The 14,948-nt window shown below is 45.8% G+C and overlaps 1 protein-coding gene across 4 annotated transcripts; it reads left to right on the forward strand.

The window, feature by feature from the left end:
• The first annotated feature begins 356 nt into the window (after positions 1-356).
• On the forward strand, positions 357-13,174 carry FAM118B (family with sequence similarity 118 member B). Of its 4 annotated transcripts, none has more exons than XM_077919409.1 (7): positions 357-508; positions 2,720-2,972; positions 5,314-5,541; positions 7,907-8,035; positions 9,228-9,513; positions 10,927-10,983; positions 12,544-13,174. In XM_077919409.1, exons 1-7 carry the CDS (start codon positions 432-434, stop codon positions 12,561-12,563), a joined length of 1,050 nt encoding a protein of 349 aa, XP_077775535.1. In that variant the 5' UTR covers positions 357-431; the 3' UTR covers positions 12,564-13,174. The 4 variants fall into 4 exon arrangements, with proteins under 4 accessions (XP_077775535.1, XP_077775536.1, XP_077775534.1 ...); XM_077919410.1 differs by having other exon boundaries at positions 12,617-13,174; XM_077919408.1 differs by having other exon boundaries at positions 12,973-13,174.
• The last annotated feature ends 1,774 nt before the right edge of the window (positions 13,175-14,948 follow it).

Raw genomic sequence — 14,948 nt, forward strand, 5'->3', positions numbered from 1 at the left:
ATTTCACATTCATCATTCTGGGGTCTGAACTATCAGTGACTGTATTGGAGTTGTAGTGGATGGAGATGTTGAACCAGTGTATGTGGCAGTTATGAAAAAGGTGAATGTTATGCTACGTATCATTAGGAAAAGAACTGAAAATGAAATTGCCACGGTATTCCCACTATAATTTAAAACTGGCCCCACATTTCCTGAAGATAACCTTTTGCATTATGCATTGCATGGTGTGTTTAGCAACAGAGGAGAGAGACTCTTGCAGCAGGTGATGTGATGAGAGATAATGGGCTCAATGTGTTTGTTCCTCCTTGAGGAAGTTGTCTCGGTAAACTTTGGCAAGTTTATTCTTGCTCAACGTGCAAACATCCCAGGTTTCTCTTTGTAACTTTGCCCTTCCGTCACCTTTCATTTTCCCTTTCCTTTCCAGAAACTGGATGGCTTCTAATGTGAGCCTGAATCTGGATAAAGAAACGTTGCTGGAGGATGGGGTGCCACCTGCCAAGAAACCGAGGTGAGCAGAGCCAACAGGGATTGGAAGAATTAATGGAGGAAATTAATTAGAGGCGGTGTAACTCTTGCGTGTGGGTTGCTGCAAGTGGGAGAGGGCTATTGGCTTCATGCCCTGCTTGTGGGCTCCCCATCAGCGTCTGATTGCCCACCATGGGAAACAAGGATGCCAGACCAAAGAGGACTTTGATCTGATCCCGCAGGGCTCTTATGTTAAGTTACATTATGGCTGGGAGAGCCATGAAGCTCCTTGGGTGACCTTGGGCCAGTCGCCAGCTCTTAGCCTAACTCATACCATGGGGTTTTTGTGTCTGAGGATAAAATAGTAGTGCAGGGGGAGGGCTAGGTTATCACAGAAGCTGCTCACCAGAGAGGTTTGAAGCTTCCCCTGTTTGCTACGGCCCTTAAAGGTAAAGGTAAAGGTAAAGGGACCCCTGACCATTAGGTCCAGTCGTAGCCGACTCTGGGGTTGCGGTGCTCATCTCGCTGTATTGGCCGAGGGAGCCAGCGTACAGCTTCCGGGTCATGTGGCCAGCATGACTAAGCCGCTTCTGGCGAACCAGAGCAGTGCATGGAAACACCATTTACCTTCCCGCAGGAACAGTACCTATTTATCTATTTGCACTTTGACATACTTTAGAACTGCTAGGTTGGCAGGAGCAGGGACCAAGCAACGGGAGCTCACCCCGTCACAGGGATTTGAACCGCCGACCTTCTGATCGCAAGTCCTAGGCTTTGTGGTTTAACCCACAGCGCCACCCGCGTCCCTAATGTCCCCCAAATGCTTATTGCTGTGAGCTGCCGCAGTCCAGGACTTTTTATGTTGCAGTTTTATGTTTGGCAGACTTATTTCTAACTTTCACCACACGTGTGTGTGTGTGTGTGTGTGTGTGTGTGTGTGTGTGTGCGCGCACACACACACACACACACACACACACACACACAGCATTCTTGTAGGGGTGTTTGAGGAAAATAGGTTCTTGGGACAGCTTAGGACCCCAGGTCTTTCTAAGTCCACGCAGCTCTTCATTTATCCAATAAGATCAGTGAGACTGCAGACGGTCAGGCACACATGGCTTATGGAATTTGCAGGCTTGCTGCAGCAGGAAGGTCCTTGGTTCAATCCCTGGCATCTGCAGGCTCATGGCAGGGCTGGGAAGGATTCCTGCCTGAATTTCCAGAGAGCTCCTGACTGTCAATATCAGCAGTACTGAGCTAAGATGGACCAGTAGCCTGATTTGGTTCCTATGAGGATCCCTAGATACTGGAAAGTGCTGTTATTAATAATGACACAGAAAAAGACAGAGAACGACAGTCAAAGGTATGAAAGAAGGTAACTTCCACAACGCAGGCTTGGGTGGTTCTACAAGGTTAGCTAGTAACTGTGCGAATATACTCGCCTCTTCAAATGGACCAAAATTTTCCCGCAGACAAGGGGAAGTAATCTGACACGGAACAAAATTCTAGCAATTTTTCTGTATTAGACCAGCTCTTTTCAAGATAATTGTGTTGTTGGATTATGTATCAAAACGATATATGTATGTATGTATATTTATTTATTATTATTTATTACATTTATATACCACCCTTCAACAAGAGATCCCAGGGTGGTTCTTTGGTGCCCCCATGTTGCCTTGTTAGCCATTTGTACAGCCTGCTGTGAAGCTGAAAGAACTAAGGGAATATTTGACATTTTGAAAAGCTTGCCTTCACAGTTGCCTGGTGTGAATCTGAAGGCAGCCCTGTTTAGGGAAGCTTTTAATGTTTAATAGGTTGTTGTATTTTAGTGTTCTGTTGGAAGCCGCCCAGAGTGGCTGGGAAAACCCAGCCACATGGGTGGGGTATAAATAATAAATTATTATTATTATTATTATTATTACTACTACTACTACTACTACTACTACTACTACTACTACTACTCAGCCACTGGTACTCATGCCAGGCAAGTGGCTATCTGCAAGCTTAGCTATATGGGAGTGGTGGCCAACATAGTGCCCTCCAGATGTTGCTGGACTGTATCTCCCATCATCCCTGACCATTGGCTAATCTGTTTTGGGATGATGGGAGCAGCTGCAGCCCAACAACATCAGGAAGGCACCCCATTGGCTAGCCTAAGGGCCTTGGCCGTATCTGCACATGTCGAGCCTTGTTCCCTATAAATTTCTCCATGCTGATGGCAGGTCATAGGCATCTCTCCCTCTCTTTTTGGTTGCAGGAAACTGTTGCCGAGCCTAAAAACCAAGAAGCCCCAGGAGCTCGTTCTGGTGATTGGGACGGGCATAAGTGCCGCAGTCGCTCCCCAAGTGCCGGCCCTGAAGTCTTGGAAGGGCTTGATCCAGGCCCTGCTGGATGCTGCTATCGACTTTGACCTCCTGGAAGACGAGGAGCGGAAGAAGTTTCAGAAATGCCTCCGGGACGATAAGAACCTCATCCACGTTGCCCACGACCTTATCCAAAAGCTGTCGCCAGTGAGTTGATGAGCCGTGGAGCGAATGGTTTGCAAGCTTCAGGCAAAAAAGTGCTAATAGATCGTACTGTTTTGTGCGGGGGTGGAAGGGCCTGCCTATGTTTACGGCGCAGAGTCTGACAGCACATGCTCTTCTAAGCTTTAGGACAGGGGTCAGCAAACTTTTTCAGCAGGGGGCCTGTCCACTGTCCCTCAGACCTTGTGGGGGGCTAGACTATATTGGGGGGCGGGGATGATGCAACAGCACCACGATTCCCGGTGGCTGCTTACTTGTGTCTTGCAGGTGGCAGTGGCGGAGGGATGATGAAAGGTGCGCGATAGGGGCTGCTTAAAATGGCAGCCACTTGAGCACTGCTGCTGTTGGCACCAACAAAGCCCAGCCCCCTTCCTCCTCTAGGCAGGGCGGGAAGAAGCCAGGAGGGAGGAGGCGCCGCCGCTGCCAAGGGAGGGAGAGGGAAAGAACATGCACACTGGTGATCCACGTGGCAATTCCCGGACCGTCCGTGGACCAGGATCCAGAAGGCGATTGGGCCTGATCCAGCCTGCGGACCTTAGTTTGCCGACCCATGCTTTAGGAACATGGGAAGCTGTGTTATGCTGAGTCAGGTCGCTGCTCCATCTAGGTCAGTGTTGTCCACTCTGACAGGTAGTGCCTCTCCAGCAGATTTTCCCATCCCTGCCTGGAGATGCAAGGGATTGAACCAGGGAGTTTCTGTGTGCAGATCAGGGTGGATTTGATTTAAATCAAATTGATTTAAATTACTAGTCAGTCAGACTTGATTTAAATCATTTTTTTTACAGACAGACTCATTCTTGCTGGTATAATCTTAATATTTACAACCAGATAAAGGTTTCATTTTCGGAATAATAAATTTTCAGAGTAGCTTTTACAGTTATATCAAAAATTACTGATTTGGTTATGCTATTAGAAATACATAGGCAGATAATTATGAAATTATTGTGAGGTTTAGTAAGTTAACTGTTTATATTTGGACAACTTTTCTGCTGTGCTTTATTGGAAGGAGAAAAAATAATCATTTCCTTAATAACAATTTAAACAATTCATTTAACCAAAACAATAACATTACAGCATATGTATCCATGTTTGTTAACTGATGTAGTTAAACTTTTCCCCCCATTTTTTTTAAAAAAACAAATCCTTATTTCCTGATGAATAGCCTTTGGACTATAATGTAACTTAAATAGAAAACTATAGAAAGATTTTTCCTCCAAAGGCATTTTATTTTAAAAATCGAATTTAAAAAATCAGATTTAATTTTTTAAAAAAAATGATAATCATTGAATTTTTTCCACTCTGGTGCAGGTGCTCTATGTCTGAGCTAGGACCCTTTCCCTTTTTCTCTGCTTTCCCTTCCCTATGAAAAAGCCATATCGGACTGGGCTGAATGCATTATCTTTCCTCCAGTCTGAAGGCCACCTATCCCACTGTTTTGATGGGGCTTGCAGTGGTCTCCTGTCCAGGTTCCCAGTTTAGGTCCAACGACGCAGCATGAGGCATTCCAGTCTATTGTAAAGAATTGAAGCAGGCAGTTAGGCATCTGTCAGGCTTCAGAGAATTCGATCCCACCCACGGTGACAGCCAAAAAGCAGATAAACAAGAAGAGTTCTTACCAAGTAATTTGTTCACTATTCACAGAGAGAGATGGAGGAATGCAGCCTCCCTAAGATAATGGCATTGCTCCGAGTAAAGTCCCACCCCCTCCGTCTCTTCTATTCTATGCCAATAGGCTAATCTGTGCTTTCTGCCTCTGAGCTTTCTGTTCTTCTACTCTCAATGCTCGCCTGGTCCTGGGAGAGGGGGGCGGATCAGGAATGCTTTCCAAAGACACGGAGTCTGTCAGCTGTCTCTCCCCTGGTGCTTCTTCTTCCTGCTGCTACTCTCCCAATATTTCCCAGCTTCTCCCCTCTGCAGCCTCTGAACTATGCCCTTCTGCAAACCACTGTCCTGAATCTATACTATCCTCCTCTTCTTGAGAACGTTCAGTGTCCCAGCACTTTCTTGGGCAACCCTCTATGCTGTGAGAGTTTGGGCAGAAATAGGACTCTAATGCAAGAATTGCAATTCCAGTAATGTGATTTTCTGTGCTTACTCAGAGGTAAGCCCATGGGTGTTTTTTCGCAGGTAAGTGGACACAGCTTAGTAGCTTAATTCCAGCTGTGCCTCTGCTAGATCTCAGCAACCAGTTCAGACAGCTGTTTATGCCTCACCCTCCTCAAGTCCTCTGCTGCTGTTTTTTTTTTAATGGTTGTTTAATAAAATAAATACAAATAAATCAATTCTGATCTTGGATTCCCCTCCCCCCCCCCCATCTTCTTGGCAGCGCACAAGCAATGTCCGTTCCACGTTTTTCAAGGACTGCCTATACGAGGTCTTTGATGACCTGGAGTCCAAAATGGAAGACACAGGGAAACAGCTCCTTCAGTCCGTGCTCCACTTGATGGAAAACGGCGCTCTCGTGCTGACCACAAACTTTGACAACTTGCTGGAAATTTACGCGGCAGACCAAGGAAAAAGGCTTGAATCTCTTGACCTGACCGATGAGAAAAAGGTAATTGGCGGGTGCTCATGACTGCAAACAGTGGCCAATCTAGCATGAGAGCCCATTCATTTCTCAATGGTGTCCCCAGCTCAGGCCTTAAGTGCCATTTTAGCCGTTGGCTGTGGTGGTAGAACACAGTGTGTTGTGTCACTTGCAGTAAGAAGACAGGACTAACACCAACACTGCCAGGCAGGGGGAGAGAAGAGAAGGGAGGGAGGGTCTCTTCTAAATGGTGTTTTCCTCCTACAGTGGCACATTTTATTATAAAAAAGAGGGTTGTTTTTTTAAAAACCTATTTCAATAGTTTTAATATTTTCAAAAAAATATTGGGGGCGGTATCCTGCATTTTACTCTGTGAACTGCCCTGAGATCTTATGATGAAGGTTGGTTGGTTGGTTGGTTGGTAATTAATTAATTAATATTGCTAGACGAGTCAAGAGTACCTTTTTTTGTTTATCCAAAGCAGGATCAATTAACGTAACTATTTAATTCAATACTAAAGCCCCTATATGCATCCTCACCAAGCAGCCTCTTTCACACACAAACAAAAATGACTAGACCCCTGCAGCTCTGCTTTCTCTCGTATTCTTCTCATGTCTGCAAGTGTTAATATTCACGGGAAGTTCCTTTTTCTTTTTCGAAATCACGAGGCTATTATTGCACTTTGGCAAATTCCAGGGGTATTTATAGTGTTGACTTAAAGTGGAGCTTAACAAAGTGCTCTATAAAGTTAGAAGCAACCTAGGAAAGCTGCCTTATTCTGAGGCAGGTTAGCTTAGTATTTTCAACCTGGAGTGGCAGCGTCTCTCCAATGTTTCAGACGGAGGACATTTCCAACCCTGCCTGGAGAGGATGAGGATTAAACCAGGCATCTTCTGCCTGCTCTACCACTGAGCTTGGGCCTTTCTCCAAAGTTCACCCCTGTTTTTCATCTTCCAAAAGCTGAAATTCCTGTAAGCAGCTCCTCTTTTGTTGGAATGGACTGAGTGCCTGGCTTTACTCCAAGAGCCATGTAAACAGCAAAAGGAGAGTTTATTTCTTGCGAGTTCCTTTTGATTACGTATGCCTGGTTTTCCACGTACGTCCTTGATTTCTGCTTCCTGCGTAACTTTTCAGTGTGATAATACTCCTGGGGCAAGGGAGAATAAACAGAAGATGAGCTACATGAGAATGAAATGTTAAACACAATAAATCGTGGAAGTGTTATGATGGTACCTGTTGAAGTACATTTGGAAAACTTCCCCTGTGCCAAACTTGGTTTAGAGAAGGCTCTGCATCTCCTATTTTAGGGAGGGAAAGTACTAAATTTCAGGGAAGGAATGTAAAGAGAGCTGGGGGAGAATATTGTCCTATAGTGTGCAATTCTGAATTTAGTTTTTTTGCCTGTAGCAGTCATGAATGTGCTAGTGGGTAAAAACCCAGAATGGGATGCATTTGTGCCAAAAAAATATGATAACATTAGATAATCCCAAATACAGTATGCTTATTTAAACAAATTGGCCTAGCGTTGCTTATTGTGTGCTTCCAAAATGCAGGAAACAATATTTTGAGCAAGAAATGGGACAACAGCAAAGATTTGAAGAGTAGATGCTGTTCCACTAGCACGGCAGACTTCTGTTTGCACAATGCAATTTCCCCTCTCCTGCAGCTCCCAGCACACACAGAAAATCTGCAGTCTGGAGAGTTGAAGAATTCTCCCCAGCAGATTTAGAAGTCTCATGCAGGGAGGAGAGGAAAGGGAGTCCTGCTGCACACAACATTGTAGACAATTCTCAGACAGGAAGAGATGGACAGGTGCCACATTGATCTGGATTTCTGTTTTCATTAGCTCGAAACCTAGTACAGTACACAGGAAACGGCTATAGGGAGCAAAAGGCAACTGGAGGGTCTTCCCTCAAGAAAGTCTTTATGGGGGGGCAGGGCAAATGTCAATGTTATGCAGCAATGTTGACTCAAGCTGTAGCAGTCAAAGGATCCCATTTTTTACCCTGCATGGGCTGCAGCTGTTGTCCCACCATAAGCCTGAGAACATCCTTCACAAAGGAACCCAACTGTGTGCAGCAGCATGGGGTCTGATGCTAAGAAGTTCAGATAAATACATCCCTGGGGCTGAGAGAGCTTGCGTGTGTGTGGAATTTATTGTGTTTATAGATTCTGAGAGCCCTCCCGCCCGCCCCGAGGCAGGAAGTCTATAAACATATTTGCAGGGTGCTCAGTTTCTGGAATGTGGGCTTGAAAATAAATAAAGGCATTCCTGCTCTTCACCCTGCCCTACTGGCCACTCAGTCCAAAGCCCAGTAGGTTGTAGAAGCCAAAGGGAACTGTACTTTCTGGGACTGTTGACGCTGAGCGCTGCTTTTGAAATCCCATACAGGTGCTGGAGTGGGCGCAGGAGAAAAGGAAGCTCAGTGTCCTACACATCCACGGTGTGTACACAAACCCCAGTGGGATAGTGCTGCACCCAGCCGGCTACCAGAATGTGCTACGCAACACAGAGGTTATGGTGAGATTGGCAGCCCTCTCTGGGCCTTGTTGCCTCTTGAAGGATGAGTGCTGTTAGTATATAAGTCTGGGATGAGGACTCTGTGGCCTTCCAAATGTTGTTGGACAGCAGGGCTGTTGGTTGGGGATGATACAACAACATCTGGAGGGTACAATTTCCTCATCCCTGATATGAGTATCAAGCCCTGAGTGCTTCGAACAACCAGGAATGTCTTCTAAAGAACCCGCCAAACAAGACAGGTTCCCTTCACTATAAAAAAGGCAGTTGTGCATTAACAGACTTTACACATGTGCAGCGCCTGCTTATGCCAGGTGTGCATACTATGGGTACAAGTCTTCTCTGCTCTATACTGGTTTTTAATTCAAATGTGCGCGCGCACACACACACGCACACCCCACCTCCTTGTGTAATTAAATCGCATATTAACTTCTTGTTTATGCATACAGAGAGCTGGATCAGGATTTGGAGTTGATACCAATTAGTGCTTTTAACTGTCAACAAATTTAACAGCTCAGTAGCAAGTCACTGGAATGGCAGATGGTGTGATGCATTAAGGCAACTGCACAAACTGGAGACATCTGAAAGCAGCCCTGTATAGGGGAGTTTTTAATGTGTGATGTTTTACTGTGTTTTAATTTGTTGGCCGCCGCCCAGTGACAGGGGTAACCTAGTCAGGTGGGCGACATATAAACAATTATTATACTAATTTATTGCACTTGAGGCCAGAAAGGAATTATCAAGTTCAGATTGACTAGTGACTGGACGGCTGCTCGTGTTTTTGTTTGTGTGTAGGTATAAGGAGGGTTAGACTTCTCCTGCCCACCGTGGCTTGACTCAAAAGTGGACAAGGCTGGGCTGACTTGGCTGGGCTTTCTAGCCACTCAAATCAGGGGTGAGGACATTGTACTGCTCTTGTTGATCCCTAAGGAGTGGGGGACCTATGGCTCTCCAGCTGTTGCTAGAATCCAACTCCCATTAGCTGCAGCTCACATGACAAATGGTCTGGAATGATGGCAGATGGTAGGACATCTGGAGGTCCACTGGTTCTTCATCCCTGCACCAGACAATTCTTGCTTTTGTTACATGGAGCTAGCCAAGCTGACCTTTTGGTTCCTTCCAGTTCTAAAACTCCACAGTGCTAATGAAAGTCGATATTCTGTACACTTTCCTTTTTCCCTTTCCTTTCTTAAAGCGAGAGATCCAGAAGCTGTATGAAGCCAAATCGTTCCTGTTCCTGGGCTGTGGCTGGACTGTGGACGACACAACTTTCCAAGCCCTCTTCCTAGAAGCTGTGAAGCACAAATCTGACCTGGAGCACTTTATGCTCGTGCGCCGTGGGGATGTGGACGAGTTCAAGAAGCTCAGAGAAAACATGCTGGACAAAGGGATTAAAGTGATCTCATATGGGAACGAATACGCAGACTTGCCTGATTATTTTGAGAGGCTGGCAAATGAGATCTCCAACCGGGGTCGAGCAGGTAAGAGGACTGGCATTCTTCCTAGTGCAGAGAAGGGGAGCTTGCAGACATCCAGAAGTTGCTGAACTCCAGCTCCCATTAGCCCTGACCACTGACCATTCCATCTGGGGCTGATGGGAACTGAAGTCCCAAACCTATCTGTAGCCCTCTAACATTGCGTCTTCTGTTGGATTTTGACTTTATCACATTCACATCACACGTTGCTCCCCTTTAACTTGAGGTGGCCTAGAAGGGATTCCCCCTGGGTTTGTCTAGGCACTCGCCAGATCCAGATCTGCTTAGTTCCAGCCAGGTTATGGCCTCGCATGCCTTCAGAGCACTGAAACTTTGGTGTGAGCGATACAAATGTGTAGTACCAGACCCACAATTTGGCTCCCCGGAGCCCCCTTGCTTTCATTGAAAACAAAAAGCAAGAAGCCAAACAGGTGAATGAAGTAAGGCTTTTAGAGGATGGGTGGAAAAAGAGGGGCTTCTGTGTGCTGTATTGACCTTTGCTCCACCTCATCATAGCAAAACCAGAACAATGTATGCAACATTAAGCAAATTAGGTGCATTTGCATAACTTTATACAAGAGGTCAGAAGCATGGAACACTTGTTAGCTATTTGTGATTAAGAAAAATATGTGACTTACACAAATAGTTGAAAATAAATATTTGCTTGTCAGGCTGGCAACAAGTATTATTTGCAAACTCCTCTAGGCAGCATCTAAATAGTCTCCAAACCTCTCACCTTCAAAATCAAGATAGAACAGGATAACTAACCAACCCCCAACTGCCAATTGTCAGCTACCACTCCTTTCTCCAATACCATCTGCCCCCTATGCCTCAACAAATGAAATGGATTTGTAAAAATGTTACATGGAAAAAACAAACAAAAAACGAGGCACTACACTTCTGTAAAACAAGAAAATCCTTAATAAAATATTTAAATATATATATATATATATATTCCCAATGAAATTCCAGACGCATGGAAAGCTTCCCACACCAACACACTCCCTTTATATAATAAATGGCAGCTTAGAGCTGGAAGATGCCAAAAGGGGCTGGACGCAGCCTTTCCGAAGATTCCTGTGGGTGTCTCGTCACAATATTTTAAGCAAACAACTTACCACCTCCCCCCCCCCATAGTACCTTTTATAAATGGGCTCAATCCAAAGGGAAAGCATTCTAGGGGGAAAGGGGTTGTATCCCACTAAGTTCTAAGCAGGGTAGAACCATAGAAATGCCTGAACCCAAGTAAGCCAAGACATGAACTCCCAACGGGTCTACTCAGAGTAGGACTAGCATCGGCTACAACCATTAGTGGAGTTTATGAGCCTAGCATAGATGCAAGACGCTCTCACACATTTTCTGTGGGTCACTGCTAACGTGTCACCTCCAAATAACTTCGATTCCCCGCCCCCTTTCCAGGTCCACCTCGGGAGGGACAGCTAAATGGCATGGCTGCAGCACACACGGAAATCAAAGGTAGGGAGCTTACTTAATACTCGACACTCCTTAAGGCCAGCTCTGGAGAGGCAAATTTTGCTAACCTGCAGCTACCACCACCCACCCTGAAGTGGGTGCTCTCTCGTGCATGATAAGAGCTCACGACTTAAGAAGGTATCTTGCAGAAAGTGGAAGATTCCTTAGTAAGAATGTGTGAGGACACCTTTCTGCCTCCAAACTGCAATGCGCAGTGTTCAAGCTGTGGTGGTAGCAGGCTCCTGGAAAAGGAAAGCAGTAGTGATACCAGTGGAGGATTCGTTCTGCAGTTCATGTGGGCAAATTTGAAAATTGTCTTGTTTCTTAGGCGGAAGGTTTTTTTTTTAAGGGAATTTCCACATTATCACAACTTGGCTCAGCCTGGGTAAGAACTTTGTTAAAGCTGGAAGCAGTAGGACGCCTTGGCAGCTAATTTTCTCAGATTGCGCCGGAGAAGAGGGAAGTTGTGGCCCTCCAGATGTTGTTGAACTCCCAGTTCACATGAAACCCAGCCAGCATGGCGAATGGTGCAGAATGATAGGAGCTGATAGGAGAGCAACAATATCTGGAGAGGCAAAGATTCCCCTTAAACAGACCATAGAAAATCCTTGTGGAGTGATACTTAGCAAGTGAGGATCGTATCCGGCATTCCCTTATCCACTACCGCAAGAGTCTTAACACCAGTGGATCACAGAGGTTAAAGACTCTGCAACATTTGGGCTAGCGGAAACTTGTGCATTGGCCGATTCTTGTGCAGCCTGTTGCCCAACCACCTTTGGTAGTGTGCTTGTTTTCCCTTGTGCAACAAGCATACCGCTAAGCAACTTCTAACTTGGATGCGACTTGCATCCATTAGATCAATATTGTTCCAGATTAGTGAATCCTCTCCCTCCTTAACAGACGCCCTGGGCATGGGAGCAGGAAGCACATGCTATAGTTGGGATGCAACAACAGAGCATGCACGGCAAGTGTTCCTATGTCTTCCTGTACCCATTGCAAGGCTGAATACCACTCCACAAACCCCTGTGCGGGCATTATTCCTGAATGGGGAATGTAAACACTAGTAGGGAATGTCAGGATACTAACCCGGCTCCTAGCCTTCCTGTCTGCACCAGCCCCAATGTTTCCTACCACCCCCTCCAAAAAAAAGACCCTCCGTGTTGAATGGCTGTTTGAAGGGGCTTGCAAGAGCCTTTGGACTGAGTGCTCTTAGGAGCCTCCGCATAATCTGAGTCTTGAGCAGGTGGGGTTTGCACTCGCAGAAGCCTCTAAGCAGTCAGATGCATGTGGAAATCCCCTTTAGACTTCCTGCTAATGCTGGAAGGTCAGGGTGGGGACGCATGCCCCCAGTCCCCCTTAGTTGTGCTTTGAACAGGGCTAAACCTAGTCCCAAATGTTTTAAGAATGGAAGCCATATAAATAATGTGGCTAATACGGAGGGGGCCATTTGCCCCGTCACAAGTGATCTCGAGTGTCTGCCGTTTTAATTTCTCCAAGAGCTGGTTTGCCATCCAACCCCGTTCCCCCTTTTAACCAGCTCCTTTTGTTACTAACCCTCTCTAGTTGTCCATGGGTTTTGTTAGGATCTCTCCTACTGCCTTCGGTTTTAAGGCCAGTGTCCAAAATATCTGCCCAGGTGACATCTGAAGACACTAATTCTACACAGGGTACAGCAGGCGAGAACGCAAAGCACTCCCATCTGAGCAACACCATCGTACAGGTTAACCCTTCTGCTAATGATTTAAAAGCAAGATGCTGACAAGCTCCTTGTGAGATGTGACTATCTCAAACGTTGCTTAGGGAAGAAAAAGCACTGCCTTTGCCGCGGTTGGTTCTTGGAAGGACCCATTTTTTGTTCTAGCTGCTGCCCCATCAACATGAAACCGTAAAGCGTCCTTTTGGACTCGGCAACTCGTCTTGGACCCTTGGATCTGGGCATGGAGATTTGTCTTACCAATGTGATGTCGTGTTTTGTTTTTTTTTCTATTTAAGGTTGTATCTGCAGAGAGATCCGTCCTCTCTCCCACTGAGCAAGAGTTTGCTACTAGTGCTTTTGTATTCTGTAAGGGTTTCAACTAAAATGCAAGCATTTTTTTAAAAAAAGAATTACTTGAAGCTCTAGTTTTCTAAGTCTTTTCTTTATACAGTGTTTTATATGTTTGGAGCTATAATAAATAAAAAGGATGTTCACTTATCTCTGGCTTAAGAGTGACTTTAGACAAATTCATGGTGGAAGCAATGGCCAGAGAGGCAATGTAGGTGTGACATGGGGTGGTCCCTAGAGCCTTCATGCTCCCAAGTATGACAGGTGGGAAGGTGATGTTACATGCAGTGCAGTTTTCACCTGCTGCAGCAGAATTCCTACATTCCCTGGATTGTATGGGAGCTCACGGAGGACATGAAACTGGGCTAAATGAGAGGGTCTTGTAAGCCTCCTCCTAGGAAACAGAGTTGAGGCAACAGACTTTAAAGTCACAAACCAGCCACTGCTACACATTAAGAGAAACCTCTATGTTTGCAGAGGATACTGGGGAGCTTTCAAAGATGTACACCAGGTTTACAGAGAACTTGCCTGCAGCCATGCATTGCAGGGAAAAGATCAGAAGGAAAGGGATCAGCCCTAGGAAGCTTGCTTGCCATTCCTGGTCTGGGGGGTTTTCTGGAACAGTCTGAAGCCCTGGATTTTTATGCTGCTGCACCTAACAACAAAGGAAATCACGTGTGGTTGTTGTTGTTTTTTAAATGAAGTTTTATTATATAAATTACCTTTTAGCAGACAGCATTCAACTTATTGCACTAGAGCACATCTGCAATACCGAGCTACGAGACATCTTCATAGAGAGTTTTGTAGTATTTAACATAGCACTTTATACCAGGATCAAGAGGCACTCTGAAGGGAGGGGGAAGAAAAGCAGCAAGCACCCACCAGAAAATTCCTGTCACAGACTGGTTTAGAAAAGCAAAAAGCCAGTGCAGGCGGGAGAGCATGCAAAGGCTTGCGTTGACCAGTTTCAATCCATCCTCTGATGATTAGGTGGGGCCGTGAGTTATGGGACCAGAATCCTGTGTCAGCAGCAAGGGCAGTTGTTCAGTACAGAATATACCCGCAATTCCCTCCTCTAATTTTTCACACAACCAGCTCTTCCTGGAAGCACAGATGTTTCCTCCCCCTCCCTTGGTTTGAATTAGGACTGTGCTGGGCAAAGGGATTATCTGAAGCATCGTAAGCCGCAAGCTTCCATTTTGCATATGCACATTCAATCGTGTGCAAAGTTATAGTGTGTGCTCACAGCAAAGGAATCGGAGGGAAAGTCTTCATAGCCAGCAGCAAGCACAACCGTTATGTGAGAATCGGCCTGTAATTCAACCCCACCCCCCAAAAAATATGCACCACTAAGCAGCTCACTGATCAACTGGAGAGACATTATTAGAAAAAGAAAGGGAATGTCACCCCCACTTGCAAATATGTCATTAGGATGGCATCACGGGTTCCTGCATTTTTCACACAAATGCTACAGTCTGGGGCAGTGTCTGGAGGGCCCTGCTGTAAAGAGTCCCACTGACAGTAGAAAGAAGGACCATTTTAAGGCATCAACAGCCACCCTGTTAAGCAGGAATTCACTCTGGTATCTATCTTCCTTTTTTTTTGGTTTGAAAGCTTTGGTGAACTACTGTGTTCAAAGCAATCGGCAAATGTGAAGCTTGATAAGAGCAGAGCTGCCTGTAGGCAATATCTGCTCTACCCCGTGGCCGGAGAGAAAAGTTTTAAAAGACAGCAGAGTTCATAGATGCTTAGGTAGTGGCAGAACAATCCCCCGCCCCACAAAGTCTCTTATCGCACCCGCTAACCTGGGATGGGGGGGGACGGGGGACGGGACCAAAGCTCCTGCTTTGGACTGTCTAAGCAGGCAGAATGAAGGGAAACAGGAAAGAGGGCTCAGTGGGAAAAGTGAAGACAACCCCGGAAC

The sequence above is a fragment of the Podarcis muralis genome, chromosome 15, assembly GCF_964188315.1.
Source record: "Podarcis muralis chromosome 15, rPodMur119.hap1.1, whole genome shotgun sequence".
Lineage (NCBI taxonomy): Eukaryota > Metazoa > Chordata > Lepidosauria > Squamata > Lacertidae > Podarcis > Podarcis muralis.

Bases quoted from the DNA above. Each gene is read 5' to 3' on its own strand.
- FAM118B (XM_077919411.1), top strand. From the start codon at position 432: ATGGCTTCTAATGTGAGCCTGAATCTGGATAAAGAAACGTTGCTGGAG. The intron at 509-2,719 runs GTGAGCAGAGCC...TTTTGGTTGCAG, and splicing joins CCACCTGCCAAGAAACCGAG to GAAACTGTTGCCGAGCCTAA. The intron at 2,973-5,313 runs GTGAGTTGATGA...TCTTCTTGGCAG, and splicing joins TTATCCAAAAGCTGTCGCCA to CGCACAAGCAATGTCCGTTC.